The sequence below is a fragment of the Psittacula echo genome, assembly GCF_963264785.1.
Source record: "Psittacula echo genome assembly, chromosome: 12".
NCBI classification, from domain to species: Eukaryota; Metazoa; Chordata; class Aves; order Psittaciformes; family Psittacidae; genus Psittacula; species Psittacula echo.
Window position 1 is genome coordinate 5,780,247 of NC_137747.1, and position 15,924 is coordinate 5,796,170.

General features: G+C 44.3%; 1 protein-coding gene across 4 annotated transcripts in view; it reads right to left on the reverse strand.

Annotated features, from left to right (window-relative positions):
- RPN2 (ribophorin II) overlaps positions 1-15,300 on the reverse strand; it is a 75,852-nt gene extending 60,552 nt beyond the window's left edge. For all 4 annotated transcript variants that reach the window (XR_013957856.1, XM_080627708.1, XM_080627709.1 and 1 more), the window contains exons 1-16: positions 15,167-15,300; positions 14,870-15,069; positions 13,061-13,156; positions 12,297-12,472; positions 11,258-11,333; positions 10,745-10,879; positions 8,080-8,256; positions 7,569-7,687; positions 7,059-7,164; positions 5,240-5,331; positions 4,913-5,027; positions 4,051-4,245; positions 3,453-3,539; positions 2,835-2,930; positions 1,614-1,689; positions 583-712 (exon numbers count right to left, since the gene is read on the reverse strand). Coding sequence is in view for 3 of the 4 variants with exons in the window: in XM_080627708.1 (XP_080483834.1) it covers positions 583-712; positions 1,614-1,689; positions 2,835-2,930; positions 3,453-3,539; positions 4,051-4,245; positions 4,913-5,027; positions 5,240-5,331; positions 7,059-7,164; positions 7,569-7,687; positions 8,080-8,256; positions 10,745-10,879; positions 11,258-11,333; positions 12,297-12,472; positions 13,061-13,156; positions 14,870-15,069; positions 15,167-15,281 (1,991 nt within the window). In the remaining variant the exon portion in view is untranslated. The remainder of the gene's footprint in view (positions 1-582; positions 713-1,613; positions 1,690-2,834; positions 2,931-3,452; positions 3,540-4,050; positions 4,246-4,912; positions 5,028-5,239; positions 5,332-7,058; positions 7,165-7,568; positions 7,688-8,079; positions 8,257-10,744; positions 10,880-11,257; positions 11,334-12,296; positions 12,473-13,060; positions 13,157-14,869; positions 15,070-15,166) is intronic.
- Between the last annotated feature and the right edge of the window lie 624 nt (positions 15,301-15,924).

Consider the following 15,924-nt stretch of genomic DNA (forward strand, 5'->3'; position numbering starts at 1 on the left):
GTGTGCTGTCCTTTGTTGTTGCACACCTCTAATAAGCATCTGTTTCCCTTCCCTTCTGCTATAATCCCCCTGTAGGGAGGTGAAGACAGCAGTAAGATACCTCCATCTTACCTTCCTCCTCTTAAAACGTATTTCACAAACACAGCTACAGAAGAGTTGGGCCTCTTCTGCATCGACAGTGGCTTTCATTATCTAGCAATATTGTGAGAGCTTGATAGATCATGTAGCAAAATGAATTTGTTAGTGAATGGGTCTTGCTGGATGTGGGTTTCCCACATTAAAGTGCACATACTTCCACCCTGTGCCTACTCTGTGTGCCTGATCACTTCAGCAATGGCCACATGGACTATTCTCCCTAAAGGAGCTGTACCTCAGTGACAGGACCTCACTGCCCCAGTCAGTTCAAACCCTTACTCTGAAAACAGGCACAAAGTGCGACTAAGCAGCATATGCCACACAAGATCCAAGAACCGAAAGCAGTGTTCACTGCTGTATCAGCTACTGACACATGGTAGCATCAATGCCATCTCCTTCCCACTGATTGCAGAAGCAGCTCCCATCAATGCATCCACCCCAGCTTACCGTTTTACTGCTTTCTGAGCCAGCATCCTGTTGCCTGCCAGGAATGTGATGCCACCCAAAATGGCCAAGTACTTTAGAGTCTGGAACATGTTGAGCTGAGTCCAGTAGACATACATGAGTCCCAACATTGCTGTGAAAAAGTAGACAGAACCCATGGCTGAAATTGCATTTCAAAGACCATTAGTTCTCCTCAGAACACTTTTTATGTTGTACTGCCAGGCTGAAGCATTTGGTTTCTATCTCATCTCTGAAGCTCTGAAATGGCAGATCTGACACTACACATTTTTGCCAGGGAAGAGAGGCATCTGGGTCTCCATCCTGGAGAAAAATGTGACACTGACAGCTTGTAGCCAAACCTCTTGTGGCAGAATTACATATATATTCTAGACATTAAGGGCTATTAGAAGGAGAAGATACTCTGGGTTTCAATAGAGAATATTAACCTTTGCACATCTGTAGGAACTTACCATTTTATAAAGCTTCCATAGAAAACGGTTTGGATTAAGCAACACACTGTCATTTGGGAAACAGCAGATCCAATGCTCTCTCAACCTGCTATGTTTTTGATATTCTACCAAGACAGTAAATGCCTGTGCAACCAAGGACACAGTAAAATTGATGAAAAAAATTGGTCCAGCCAAAGAAGAACTTTCACAGAAAGAGCTTTAAAGAAAAGCTGCAGCCTTTCACTGTAGAAGCAGTCCTGCAGGTTTCAATCCCCACAGAAACTCCCTGTTACAAAGGATAAACACGCAATAAAGAGTGATCTCTGGAAATAAGTTCTATTAAGTACAGATAAATAGTGTGAGAGGGGAGTCCGGATAATGACAGCTGCCACAAGCTGATGGCCAAAACAGCTTTATCACCATATTAACAATGATGAAAAGCAGGAAGACAGATGAAAACAAGAGAACAAATGTTATGCTATTATGTCATTATAGTTAATAGACCACAAGCCCATTAACCACCAGAGCTTTCATCTGTAACTCCCAGGTGAGAAGGTCAAACAAATCAGAAAGCCTGACACTTACCAGCATGTCCCATGTGAAAAACAATGGTGCTGGGAGCAAAGCTGAAGTTCGAGATGTTGGCACCTATCTTTATCCACTAAAAGGAAAAGAAACACAACTTTAATTACAACAGCTTTGTAAATGCAAGCTTTTATTTTAAAATTCAGTACCTTTCAAGCTTGTTTAAGTTCTTCAATGACTACAGTGTATTCTCTACAGAAGCACTTGTTCAGTACTACAAGAGCACAGAGTAGTAATTTTCCTAGAGAGAACTGTTAAACTCCTCCAGTGAAAATTTCTCCTGCTATTTCCATAATGCCAAATGCATTTTCTCACTTATGTTTCTTAAACTGATGAGAGGATGTTGCTCCAGATCTACATTTTCCAGAAAAAGCAACACTGCCATTTCTATCCTGCTGAATTAATTTCAATCCAAAAGGAAAAAAAGGCGAGGTTCTAGTTCTGCATTCAGCAAAAGAACAGCAAGAGATACAAAATGTTTGCTCATAAAACCCTTTTCAGTGTCTAGAGGACAAAAGAGAAAGGCATGAAGATGTGAAATATATGTAGTATCAGTGGGATTTTTCACTGAAGTCTCATCAACGTGTGTATTGTGAACTCGAGACCAGTGGACATGACTATCCGAATGCCAGCTTTTGATGACACTGGGAAGGGGACATCACTGCCAAGCAAACAGGGATGAGTTTCATCCTCTAAATAAGGAATAGTTTAACTTGCCTAGATGAGATTCTGTATTGCATTAAGTTCAAAACACTGATCTGACACTACAGTGAGTAGCAGTGGATGTTTCAACTGCAGACACAAATACTAATTATATCCATAAATGGGAATCCATCTGATAGGATTAAGTAACACACATTTGGTGACGGATATATTAAGCGCATGGCAGAATCACTGCTTTTTTCCTGTGTAATTCTAACATTAGTTATAATTTAATCTGCCCACCGTTATTCAACATCCTGAGCAGAAGCACACTGGAGAAACTCACCCACCTACTTTTACTCACCAGCAGTATCTTTCTGCTTTGACTATAAAGTCCACCCCCTCCCCCCCCAGCAGTTTGGGAAAGAGACAATACCAGACCAACACCCTGCACTGCCATGGGGAGCTGTGACTCCAGCACTCCAAGAGTTTTAATAAGGAGTTTAGCTGGCCAACCTTCAGAGTGACTTTGGACTGGATGGGAAAAGATGTTGCTCTTCTGTGGCTCACTTCACTCACCAGAATGAGCAGCAAAAGAATGGGGGAGAGAATCAGTGCTGTGAAAGTGTTCGATACCACAGTGGGAGGTCTCTTCTCAGGTTCCCTGAAGAGGTGCTGCAAACAAACAAAACCAACTCAGGAGTATTCCAACAGAGCTTCCCAGAGGACCAGCTGCAGCCCTGGTGCTGTTCCCAGATGCTCCTTTGGAGGATAAGCGTTCCTCTTAAGGCAAAGAGGCTTTAAAGCAGTGTCTGTTCCAGTCTCTCCACATTTAATCTCTGGCACAGTTCACTTTTCTTTGTGCTCACAGAAGCACTTGTTAGCTTGTCGTCAGCACAGATGGTTGGAATGAAGCAAGAGACATCTTCAGAAGCAGAGAGCTTCTGCGGTGCTTCCCTAGTCAAATTTACATGTTTGAGTCTCTTCAGTGACACTAGCTGCTCTCCCATAGGTAGGACACACAGCTTAGTTATTCATACTCTAGAGGAATGCAACACATTTCCTTCCATTGAGCAGTAACTCTGCTCTTCCTTTATTTACATCACTTACACAGAATGAGTTTTCAAAAATCAATTAAGAGGACAAATAACCCCAGCAGGACTGGCCCCCATCCCCACACACTGGTTTTGACTGTACCTGGATTTCAGGCTTGGGAACAAAGAGGTTCTTCGACTGGACTGTGGATGGTGCATCCTCTTCTGGGAATGCGATCACAACATCAGCCTGAAATGAAATCATGCAGCTTCATGAAGTTCGATCTTAATGTAATACAAGTTTTATACACCCTATTCCATTACTGTGGCTTATTTCCTTATTTGTCAATCTCCAATTGACACGATTTTTTAAAGGAAACTAAGAAAAAGCCACCAGATTTTTTAAGCAGCAGTTTCTCCTAAACAGAGGCAGCAACAGAACTTACCCATCTCTAAGAACTGGACTTATTTCTAGCATAAAAGGCTAAACCTTGAAGTGCTTGCTGTGAAATTACCAAACCCATAAAGGTTCTGAAGCTTCTGTTCCACCATGAATGAACGTTCATTTCTGTCTTGCCTTGATGCTTACTTGAAAACTTAAAACGAACAGCAAACCTCAGAGCCCACAATGGCCAAAAGGATTCTGGTTCACTACAAAGAACAAACCATTTGAGCTTTCTTATATCCAGGCCTGTACTATGCCCTCCTCTTCAGACTGCCAGTAATATCAAAACCACATGGCCACATTTCCAGCTACATACCACATTCCACAGGATTGGATTTTCCAGAGTGGCATCTCCAATTATCAAGTAAAGAGTGTAGGTACCAGAGGCAGAGTCAAATTCAGTCTTTCTTTCAGAGGTATCCAGTTCAAACTTGTAAACGTTCTTGCTATCTGGTTCTGCAACAAACACCACCTCCTGGCCAGTCTTTTGGTTGTGAAGTCGGACAAAAGTCTGAAAGGAAAGATTGTAACGTTTATGGAATATCTCACAGTGTTTATAAATGACAGAGAAATGAGAGATTGACTCCCAAATCAGAAAGCACATTAACAGAAGTCAGAGTATAAATTGGGAGTCCAGGTGTCTGCAAATCAGCAAAGATCTATGTCTCTTTGAGTGACAACATTAACACAGGACCAGACTGGCCAGTGGCCCACTTGGGGTAGAGGGTAAAATACTGTTACTTCACAGGATATATGCAACAGCACACAACAGGGATGTACACACAGATGGGTTTTGTTGGGGTGTTCCCCCTTCCTTTTTTTCTATTTTATACATAAAAAATAAGATTTTAAAGGAAGTCCACATTCAGAGACTTTTCCAGCAAGCAATCTGTATCTAAATAATCAGAAGTGTGCTTTTACAGTGCAGGCTACCTGCACTCATTCTATTGAGTTACTTAAAACATAGCACCAGACCCAAGAGGCTTCATTTAACATACAGCCAAAACGAATGAACCCGATCCACTTCTCATCTACCAAGACGAGTGATCTTTCACAGTCCATGTCAGAAACAAAAGGCTTCCCCAAACCTGTCAAATCTTTTCTAAAGCAACTGCCACCTCAGATGCTTCAAGATGGAACATCTCAGTGACACAGGAATGACAAAAGCTTCTCCTAACCTGGTGAGGGATGAGTTCAGCTCCGCTGTTTACGTCTATCAGCTGGAAGGATAATGCAAAATTCTGGTGGCTGTCAGCAGTGAATGAGCCCTTGGCTTTGGCTGGGTAAGCTACCCTGGGAGGGAAGAAACCAAAGAGAATTGAGGTGATATTCCAGGAAAATCCTTGGTCTTCAAAGAACCCGAGGCACGCAAGCCTGCCTGGCAGTACTGCCGTCTACTCAGCACAGATGAGATATTTTATCAAGTCAGGTGAACTAACAGGTCTTCCTCTTCCACCATAAATTTAATGACAATTAATTAATGGAATGACATCAAGTCATTTTACCTGGTTGTTTTTGGTGCAATGCTCTGATCTTTATCCACAGTAGAAAGATCCACATTAGTAATCCCAACTTCTGTGGAAACTTTTACTTTCAGCTGCAACAAAACACAATAGAAATTACTCAGAGCACTCTACATATATTAATTATGGTCAAGTTCACAGCAGAAGCTTTAGCTCTTCTGTCCCCTTCCCCAGAAAGGGTCTTACACTAAGCCAAAAGACAAACTATTCAGAACAGAAGGATACATAGCAATTCTCTCAAACATAAGCAGTTACTGCAGTCTGTAGGTTTTAATGAGCACATTTGTTCTCCCAGCTTCCAAATGCTTCCCCGGAGAACTCAAGTTTCATTGCCAAGATATTTTTCAGCATAAACTACTATTTGTTACTACAGGTTTGCTCATGTGAACCAGCCCCATGCTCTCACTCTGAAAAACAATTCACAGGGAACCTGTGGGAAAAGTATGTAAACACATGAACTAAACCATTCAGGCCAGACTTTAAACACAACAGTCTTGGTGGTTCCTTTACAACAGAAAGTGTCATTTAAAATAGAGGTTACCCCTGAAAATACATCCATTAACAGGTGGACTATTGAGGCTAATGTTAGTAAAACCTTAGTTTGTTCCAAGATGGGAGCAAAGAAAGATGGACTAATGAAATATTAATGTCAGAAAAGGTATGTGAAGGCGACTCCGAGCTGCTGCACAAAGCCCCTCCAGCTGAACACTACACAAACATCTCACAAATATTTTAATGCCAGGAAATGTGGTCTCTGCTGGAGTAATGACCCACTGGTTTAGCTCATTACTGTCAAAGCGATGGTGCATTAAGGACAATTAATGCTAATAACAGTAAGGAAAAAAAGCAGCTCCCCAGCAGCCCTCCCCCGTACCAATGTGTCTTATTAGAAGCGGTTCCCACAGAGCTGCCCCAGTGTTAATACATTCCTACTGGGACCTAGGAAGGAATGTGTGCCAGAAGCCAGCTTCAGCAGGGCCAATCAGCTCCCTTCTGACACTCCTAAGTGCCATTACTACTACAACAACATCAATTTGACACGCAGAGTAAAGGTCAGTTGTAAATAAGCATCTTCCTCCACTCCAAGCTGGCTGTGTTGGAAGACTTTAAAAGCTAATCTTCTCCTTGAATAGATGATTGAGGATAAAAACTACCCTGGGAATAGACATCACTGGAGAAGAGAAGGCTCAGCTGTTGATTCTGGGGTGACTATATGAATAGTTACAGATGTCACATTCTTCTCACTGTAACAAACTTGAGGGGGTACCTATGTATGAAATAAAGACTTCATTTGCATTCTGCCTTGGACACTTTCTTCACTACCAAAGCATTATCATATATTACACAGTCAGGAAACACCAAAAGACCTCCTTGACTCTTTCCTATGGCTCTAGAGCTTATACAGGCGAAGAACAGATGCTCAGCTTCTGTACACAGGGAATCAGCAGACAACTGCCAGGCAAGCCTTGAGATTTACAGACTCAGATCTTGAGTGCTCTGAAGAACTAACTGGTTTTGCATGGCTACTTTGGGCTGCTCTATAAACATTTCCACTGCTAGCCTTTGTTCATATGCTGTCAGATCAGCATCTAAGTGCTAAGTCAGGTTTGAAATTTATACAAATCTCTTTTGATCATGTATTAATCTGGTTACTGGTCATAATCCAGTCAAAATCCAGTCCATTACAGAAAAAGCATGTGATAAAAATGCCATGCAACTAGCAACATCCTTAATGGGTATAAATAAAAAGCTGTTCCAGTGAATAGCACAGAATTAAAATGCCATCAAAAAGTAGACCCACCTCAACCTTGTTAGCAATAAATCGCTTATCTCCATCAACACTGATAGAGAAATCATAATATCCACTTGCAGGTTTCACATTCATGAAGTTCAGCTCAAAGACATCTCTATAACAAAAAAGGCAAAATGTTAAGTATCCTGTAGGACACTAAAGGGATCATAGCTTGCTACTAAGAAGTCTCCAAATATGCCAGATTAAGCAGGCAAAAAGAGAAATGCAGCAGAAAACTAACATGAAGTGCAGCAGAAAAAGAATTCTTCAAAGTCCCCCTGAGGTCAGAAGAACATTGCAATTTCCTAATCCCAATCAGAAGAAAAAGCAACAGAAATTCACCATCACTACAGAACATGCTTAGTCACCCATTACCAACAAAACACAACTACAGCCATCCAAGTTTTCCATCATACAAATGTTTCTCTGGTGGAAGAACACATGAGAAAAACAAGAACAATGCTGTTTGCACAACACCCATTTGCCTTACAAACTGTAAATATAAGATTATTTTCTTACCCTGACAGAGCAAATGCTGTCTGTTGAAGGACAGTGGCTTTGCTAGACGCAGACTTGGCGTAGTCAAGTTTTACAGAAGCTTGAGTCAGTGGCTGGGACATAACATCAGTCACTTGTAGCTACCAGAGAAAACCAAGAATTTCCATTAAACCCGTTGCCCCAGAAGGAAAGCAGAGCACAGACAACTCACTACCCTCTGTATTATACACCCAGAATTCTTCCCTGCCCAGCATCCCAGATTCACCTAGCTCTTCCTAACATAATGGGAAAGCTGAAGATTGAAATCAGCACAGATGACTTCCACACAGTGCCTTCTTCAGGTAGTGACTGCTAAGCCCTGGGTAAGCAGAGGCTCCCAAGAATCACTTCATAAAAGCACTAAAGCCCCAGATCTACTGGAACCAGAGGCCTGGAGTTAAAAATTAAGGACATCACTTCACACATTCAGTTAGCTTAGACCTACTAAAGACTGACCCAAGAGATGAGTTAAGATTTGAGGTTAAGGACTTACCCTGAGTACCGGCTGATGGTGAGACACAGCTGCAGGCCCATCAGGGATCACAATGACAGGCAAGTGGTAGCGGTTCCGGGATAAGGAACCTGCAGCACAAGCAACGCTGAAAGCCTCTGAGAGGGTCTCAAAGTTCTTCTTGCTAAAAATTGCATTCATCAACTGAATGATCTGATCCTGAAAGAGAAAATTACATAGAAGCACCAGCACCTTACCACTTGTGCTGGTTTTGGCCGAGCTAATTTTCATCATAGCAGCCAGTATGGATTTGTGTTTTGGATTTGTGCTGGAAACAGTGTTGATCAAACAGAGATGCTGTTACCACCGAGCAGTGCTAACACAGAGCCAAGGCCTTTTCTGCTCCTCACCCCACCAGCGAGGAGGCTGGGGCTGCACAAGGAGTTGGGAGGAGACACAACCAGGACAGCTGACCCCAACTGATCCAAGGGATATTCCATACCATACAGTGTCATGGTCAGCGTATAAAGCTGGTAGAAGTAGAAGGAATGGGGAGACACTCAGAGCGACGGCATTTGCCTTCCCAAGTCATCATTACACATGATGGAGCCCTGCTCTCCTGGAGATGGCTGAAAACCTTCCTGTGGTGAATGAATCCATTGGTTTGCTTTGCTTGTGTGTGGAGCTTTTACTTTACCTTTTAAACTGCCTTTACCTCAACCCAGGGGTTCTCTCACTTTCACTCTTCTGATTCTCTTCCCACTGCATTGGGGGGTGCAGTGAGTGTGTGACTGTGTGGGGCTTGGTTGCCAGCTGGGGTGAAATCATCACACCACAACACTGCAAACTGGCTCAGTATAATGTTATTAATAAAAACATAATTCATAAAGACTGTTTAATTCCCCACTTGCTTTAAAAATAGCTCAAGTTACGAGGCAACCCCAAACTAGCTTCCTTTTAAGTATCACATTAGCATTCTTATTCTTGGCTGGGAGGTTCCAACCACAATCACTGTAATTGTGCTAAAAACTTGCCACACCAGAATGTGGATCTCTCTCTTCAAACTACGTTTGAGAATGGAAGATACAATCAGCTCAACTGTCCAGACCGTGTGCAGCTGCAAAAAGACAATTTGGCTCCAAGAGCTGTACAGCTGCCTTTGTACAGTAGAGAAGGTCCTTGCTACCTGCCAAGCTGTGAAGGCCAAGGAGCAGTGATGCAATGCATCCCAATGGGTCTGGAAGGAGCCAATCCAGGCCCATACAGGCTTATCCCCTTAGGCTCAGCAGCATCCTCAAACTAAAAGGATTCGCTTTGAAGTGGTACCACCAAGAGCACAGAGCCAGCTCTGGCTCTGGGATGTGCCAAAGCTGATTTGTTCTCTCTGAAGTAGGAGTGGGACCACACCCCCCAGCTGGTTTTGCAGTGCAAATTTGTAGGGTTAGTGCCACACTGCCCAGGGTATCCCATATTATTCAGATTCCTCCATCACTCCTTGCTAGTCTAGAAAGCAGAGGGATTGGTTACCTGCACTTTCATCCAAGCAAAGAATTGTGGGCTAAATTCTAATCAGAAATGAGAATAAAAAAGAAAATAAAGCAACAGGCATATACTCAGTAAATTAATGAGTACCAACGTACATCACAACTAGAGAAAGCATCCAGACAGATGCTACAAACCTTCTGCATAGTACAAATCCTGCTATGTTTTTCATTTATATGAGGGCATGGCATAGCTCCAGACCCTGATCAGCATCTGACACTCATTTAAACTGGGGAGGGAAACTATTTTTTCCAGATAATACACATCAATCTTTAAAGAGAGTTTTGTGGCATCCTGGAGGCACTCTCACCATTCACAAGAGATAAAGCTTTAAGCCCCAACAACAGCATTTCTGACAGCACAACACTGAACAATTTTCCTTAATTGGTCTTTTTTTAAACATCCATTGGACACTGACAGTTTGAATTGTGTGCAGCAGAATCACTACCTCAGAAATGACACCAAAATGACTCTGCATTAGTCTGTTTGGCAGAAGCATGGAAGAGAGCCAAGAATGAACTCAGATGTCTTATGCCGGGTTCTGTCTCAACGCTGCCACTTTGGCTGGTGCTTTAGGCAGCTGCCATTCTCCATCATAAGCACAGCTAAACTCGCTTAACTTGTGGATAGCTTACAATGACAATTTCTGGCTTTATTAAGCTCAAAAAGGAATTTCTGACAGACTTTCATTTTAGACAAGTTTTTGCATCTGGTTTCCTGTTGGTGTATGGTTAGTACCTGTCTCCCTTCTGTGCACACCAAACTGGGGTGCCTGCATTTCCTCACAGGTAAATAACATTCACAAAGCACTTTACAGTGCTGAAGGGTGCTAGATAAGTGCCAAATACCAGAACAAACTCCAGAACAAGAGGTGTTTTTTAACAGCTTGTCTCAATAAACAGAAATAAAACTAGGCATCATTTGCAATTTCCTTCTGTACATCCGAAAACCAAACCAAATTCAGGCAGAGATCTTGAAGGTGGAATTTCCCCCTGGATTCTGTTCCTTAGCATTCCCTCTCACATGTCCCTTTTCACGGAGTGTGCTCATTATTTTTTCCCAGTAGAAATTCTACCTAGCTATAGTGGCCTCTTTGCATAACACAGACTAGGCACATCCTCTTTGAGAGCTACAGTGTGCAAGGGAAGAAAAGGCAAATACAAACCTCCTTCATTGCTGGCTCTGTACCCACATGGTCTGACAGTTTATAGGCAGCAGCCACAAACAGTGCGGTAGTCTCAATTCCTTCTTCAAACTGCAGATAAACTCCACCCAAGTCATCCAGGCGAGCAACAAGATCCTGACAGAAAGAGTTATTAAGGTTTAAATTGCATTCTAGTAGATCCACAGAAGTTAACTCTACTGTCAGACCTGTAATCAAGAGTATCTGTATGGGATCAGTGACTTATTTTGTAATAGTCATTTGGAAACAGGATTTAAAAAGAAACCATCAGCCTTTAGTGAATTTAATTGTACTTAAAAGTCATAACTTCCTGTGTTTCAGTCTGTGAAACAGAAGTCCAGAAGAAATATCTGCTTGAAAGAGCCAAGTCAACCCACATGATGCAGGCAAGAAATTAGCATGGTTGGTTTTCATTTTGTATTTCACATTAATATCTCTTTTAGTACTACAGCATTCTAAAATTCCTGAATTTTAGAGAGCACAGCATGTTCCTACCTCTATCTCCTCAACAATGCCACTTAGATCTGCCTGTTGAGACAAGTACGATGCCGTCTCCAAAGCCTGGATGGTTCTTAAACAAGAACAAACAAAACCAAACAATTGTATGATTTTTCCTTCCTTAGAAGCCAAACATCATTTAAGTCAAAGCAACTACAGTTTCTATTCTGAATAAAGTGTAAAACAGCTGTTATTGCAGTCAACTCAAGACAATGAATATGAAGTGACTCCTGCTTACTGTCATGTTTTTTCACCTCCCAGTACAGGCATTCATATATACAAGCAACAGGGCTGAGGAAGAGCATCAAGCCTACAGCAATCATAAATGAGACAGAATCGTGGCTGGGTTTAGGTCAAAAATTTGTTGTGAATCTTTTAAAAAGAGGAGGCTTCTTTGGGATACGTTGTCTTCAGTGAGCACTACTCCTGAATGCAGAAAATTGCCCCAAAAAGAATTTTTCTTGCCCCCTGAGGGACAAATATGAGCTGGACAAATCACAGAATCCCAGACTGGTTTGAGTTCAAGGAGGCCTTAAAGCTCATCTAGTTCCAACCCCCAGCCACGGGCAGGGACACCTTCCACTAGAGCAGCTTGCTCCAAGCCCCATCCAACCTGGCCCTGAACACTGCCAGGGATGGGGCAGCCACAGCTTCTTTGGGCAACTTGTGCCAGCGCCTCATCACTCTCATAGTAAAGAATTTCTTTCTGACGTCTAATCTAAATCTCCCCTCTTCCAGTTTGAAACCTCGTCCTATCCCTACGTGCCCCTAGTAAAAAGTCCAGATTTCTTGCAGACCCCCTTTAGTTAGTGGAAGCCTGTTATAAGGTCTCCCTGGAGCCTTCTCCTCTCCAGGTTGAACAAGCCCATCTCTCTCAGCCTGTCTTCATAGGAGAGGTGCATCACATGAAAGCACAGCACCTAATCTACTACATCCATATTACAAAAATTAAGTGTTAAAATACCCTTTACTCTAAACCCCAACTGCCTAGAGGATAAACATGCAAAAGTGAATTACTTCCAACTGAAAGACTTACGCCAGCACATTTTCCTCTTTGCTAAGACGAGCAGTAAGAGCACTAAGTGCTTCCTGAGATGCCAAAGGAAGGCCAAAGCCACTGAGGGCCCCAACAGCGTGGAAGATCTGGGTGACTGAAGAATCCTCACTGACAGCTGCAAGCAGCAGCTCCCTGGTTTCATTTGAAATGGTAACCTGAGGAAAAACACAGGGAACACATTGATTCACATGTGAAAAACCACAGCCTTCTAATTATCACTGATTGCTTCCAGGAGCACCACACTTATTGGTGAACTCCTGGAAGCTTTTGGGATAAAGCCCTTCATCTTTTATTAGTTTCATTAATTAAATCCAAAGTTTTGCTGTCAACAAGTCAGGATAATCGAAGATTCAGATTTATCCCGGTAATCTGCTACTGCTTTTCACCTGGCATCACATCCTTGTGCAGCAGCAGTACTGCTGAAAAATGGGGCAGCAAGGGTGGCCTGCATTTGTATCCTTGCTGTGGTTCAACACAGGGTTTACATCCAAACAGTTTCTCATCTACCTAAAGAGTTTTTTATTGATGCAGTGAATTCTATTAGAATGTGCTGGCTCCTTTTTTCTTAGCCACCAATATTTATCAAGTAACATCCCCTCGGAATTACTATGAACCTAAGACGCGACTGAATACAACCCACTAAAAGAAAGTAAAAGTTACACATAAAATAAACCAAAGAAAAATATCAAGGCAAGTATTTCACTGGTAACATCTGCCTTCAGGGCTCAGGGCTCCAAACCCACCTCGCAGCCAGCCAGGACCCGGATAGACTGTGCAGCATAGAAGAGGGAATCAACGCTGCTGGAGTCCACATGAGACTTGATGAAGTTGCATGCAGCCTGTGAAGAAACAGAAGTTAACTGACAGCAACAGTCTCAAAGCCACCAAGGAGATGTAAAGAGTACTCTGAGTCAATTTCATACATGCTGCTGTGCATTGTTAGACTGAACTAAAGGCAAATGAAATCCATAGGAATATTTGCAATCCTACGCTGCACAGAAACAAAGGTGGCTCCTGCTAAAAGAGATGAACTGTTTTCAGACCAACTGTACTGCAACCAGAATTCCAATTTAAATTTGAGTATAATTCTAAACCCCATCAAAACTGAAGTTCTGTGGCTATATTTAGTCAGGAAAACCTCCCAGGATAGAGAGCAGATGAACAGGAATTCTGTGGGGGAGTTTCTTTTCCATCTGTACAACACACACAATCATTAACGGAGGCAGAATACAGAGTTTCAGAGCATAGCCAGGTAAGCAGCTACAGTGTGAAGGCAAGCAATGAGACTGCTCAGTAATCTGTAGCATATTATGTTTTATTAACTAGTTATTAACTGCATTATTATGTAGGATATTAACTAAACACTAGATAGATGGATCATTAAAACTGCATTTTAACCAGAAAATAACCAAGAATTTAACTGCTCATACATAAATGACAAGGTTTTGAGTATGTGGAGCATAGGCCTTTACAAGCAGGACAGGATTTTCATGCTACAGCTACCCAGGAATACAAATAGATGCTCAAGTGTTTTGCCTAGCTATTATTTTTATTAACATTATTTTTACTACCTTTACCTTTTAAATAGTCTCACCCCATGAAGAGGTACACTGTCAACAAAGAAAGCCTCACCACAAACCTCAAGCAACAAGTAAATAATTCCTCTTTACCTGCAGAAGAAAAGGCTGTGCTGTCACTGCCAAAACTAGGAAGTACTAAAAAACCCAGCCACACCGACATAAACGAAAGCAGCAAGGCTCAGCCTTGCCTGCAGGAGAGCAGTAGCAACCACAACCAGATGTGCAGCATGGTGAACTGCAACACCTTCAGGAGTGTCACAGTTAAAGAGTTTGTGGTCCAAATGCACAACACTCAAAGAGAATCAAAGTCCAAGTGGTTTAGAACTACTGAACTAGCTGAATTTCTGTGGAAAGAACAACCTTCCATTCATAGCTTAGGTGCATAGGTAAGCACACACATGCACAGAGGCAGAGGTGCCTGTATATGCAGGTTGTTACAAGGGCAGCCTTTACTAGGTTTAAACTAGAAATGTTCCAAAGCATGAAAGGGCAGTAAGCATCATGCTGATACTGCAAACCTTTGCTTCTAGTCTGGGCACATAGGAACATATTTTATACACAAAATAAAGAGATCATGGGACCTGGCTGAATTCAGTGTTAGAACTGAAATGAAATTATGAGAACTCTATCTAGCAGGACAGCAAAGCAAGCACGCTGCAGGCAGAAATCTTCTGCACAAACCAGGAACAAACCCACAGCTGTAGCAATGTCACAACAGGCCATGGAGAGGCAAGCCCTGCAACCACCATTTAGAGGCACCAAGTGTAAGAGAGCCCCTGGCACGTTAGTGCTCGAAGATGCAATGTGCTCCAACAGCACACCTTAAAGGTTGACAGTAACCGCCACTGACTTGCTAAGGACACAACGCACATCCATCTGCCTCAGATTTCCCCCAGGGCCTGCAAGCAGAGCTCACTGCTCAGATCACCGTGTCTCGCGTTGTGCAGCTCCTCAGCACCGCCAACTGCTCACCTTTTCGTCTGCCACCCGCACACCCAGGCTGGCGAGGCCCACGATGGAGTAGAAGGCGGCCTGCACGTCGGCGAAGGGCCGCTCCAGCGCCGCCCGCAGCCGGGCCAGGTCCTGGGCGGTGAGGCGGTGGCTGGGGGCCAGAGCCTGGGCACCGGCGAGGAGGAGGAAGCCGAGGGCCGTCGCCAGACGCAGCCGCGGGCCTGCGGAGAGATATGCGGGTTACCCGCCGGTCCTTCCCCGAGGAGCCGAGGCCGCACCGCCCTCCCCGCCTCCCTCCCGCAGCGGCCCTCGCCTCACCCGGCGCCGCCATGATGCCGCCTGGGCCACGGCGCCGCTTCCGCCCCGCGCCCCGCCTCGGCCTGGCCCGCACCATCGCTCCCGCTCCACGGAGGGGGCGGCACGGACAGCGCATTTCTCGAGGGGGCCTCAGCCCCACCGGAACCAGCTCCGAACGCTGCCGAACTGTGACAGAGAGCAGACCGCGGGGACGGAGGGCGGGGAGAGGGAGAGGGCCGGGCTGCCACAGGGCAACCGAAGAAGAGGTAGAGGCGGCTCCCCTGGGCGGCGGGAGTGGTACGGGCCTCCCGGCGGCCATCGGCAGCGGGCGGGGGCGGCCCCTGGCGGGATGTGGGCTGCGCTGATTGGCCGAGCCGCCTGCGAAGCGCAGCGCGCCATGGCGCACCGGGATGGAGGCGGTGCAAGGACGGGGCTGGTGTTGTGTCCGTGTCATGCCGTCCCGTCCCGTGGTACTCCATGCCACCTCATTGCATCCCATGCCACGCCATCCCGTCCAATGCCATCTCATGCCATCCCATTCTGCCCCTTGCCATGCCGTAGCATGCTACTCCCATCTCGTCCAATGCCATCCCATCCTATGCCATCCCATCCTATGCCATCCCATCCCATCCCATGCTACTCCATGCCACCTCATTGCATCCCATGCCACGCCATCCCGTCCCATCACGTCCCATGCCATCTCATGCCATGCCATCCCATGCTATCCCATTCTGCCCCTTGCCATGCCGTAGCATCTCATTCTGTCCCATTCCATCCCA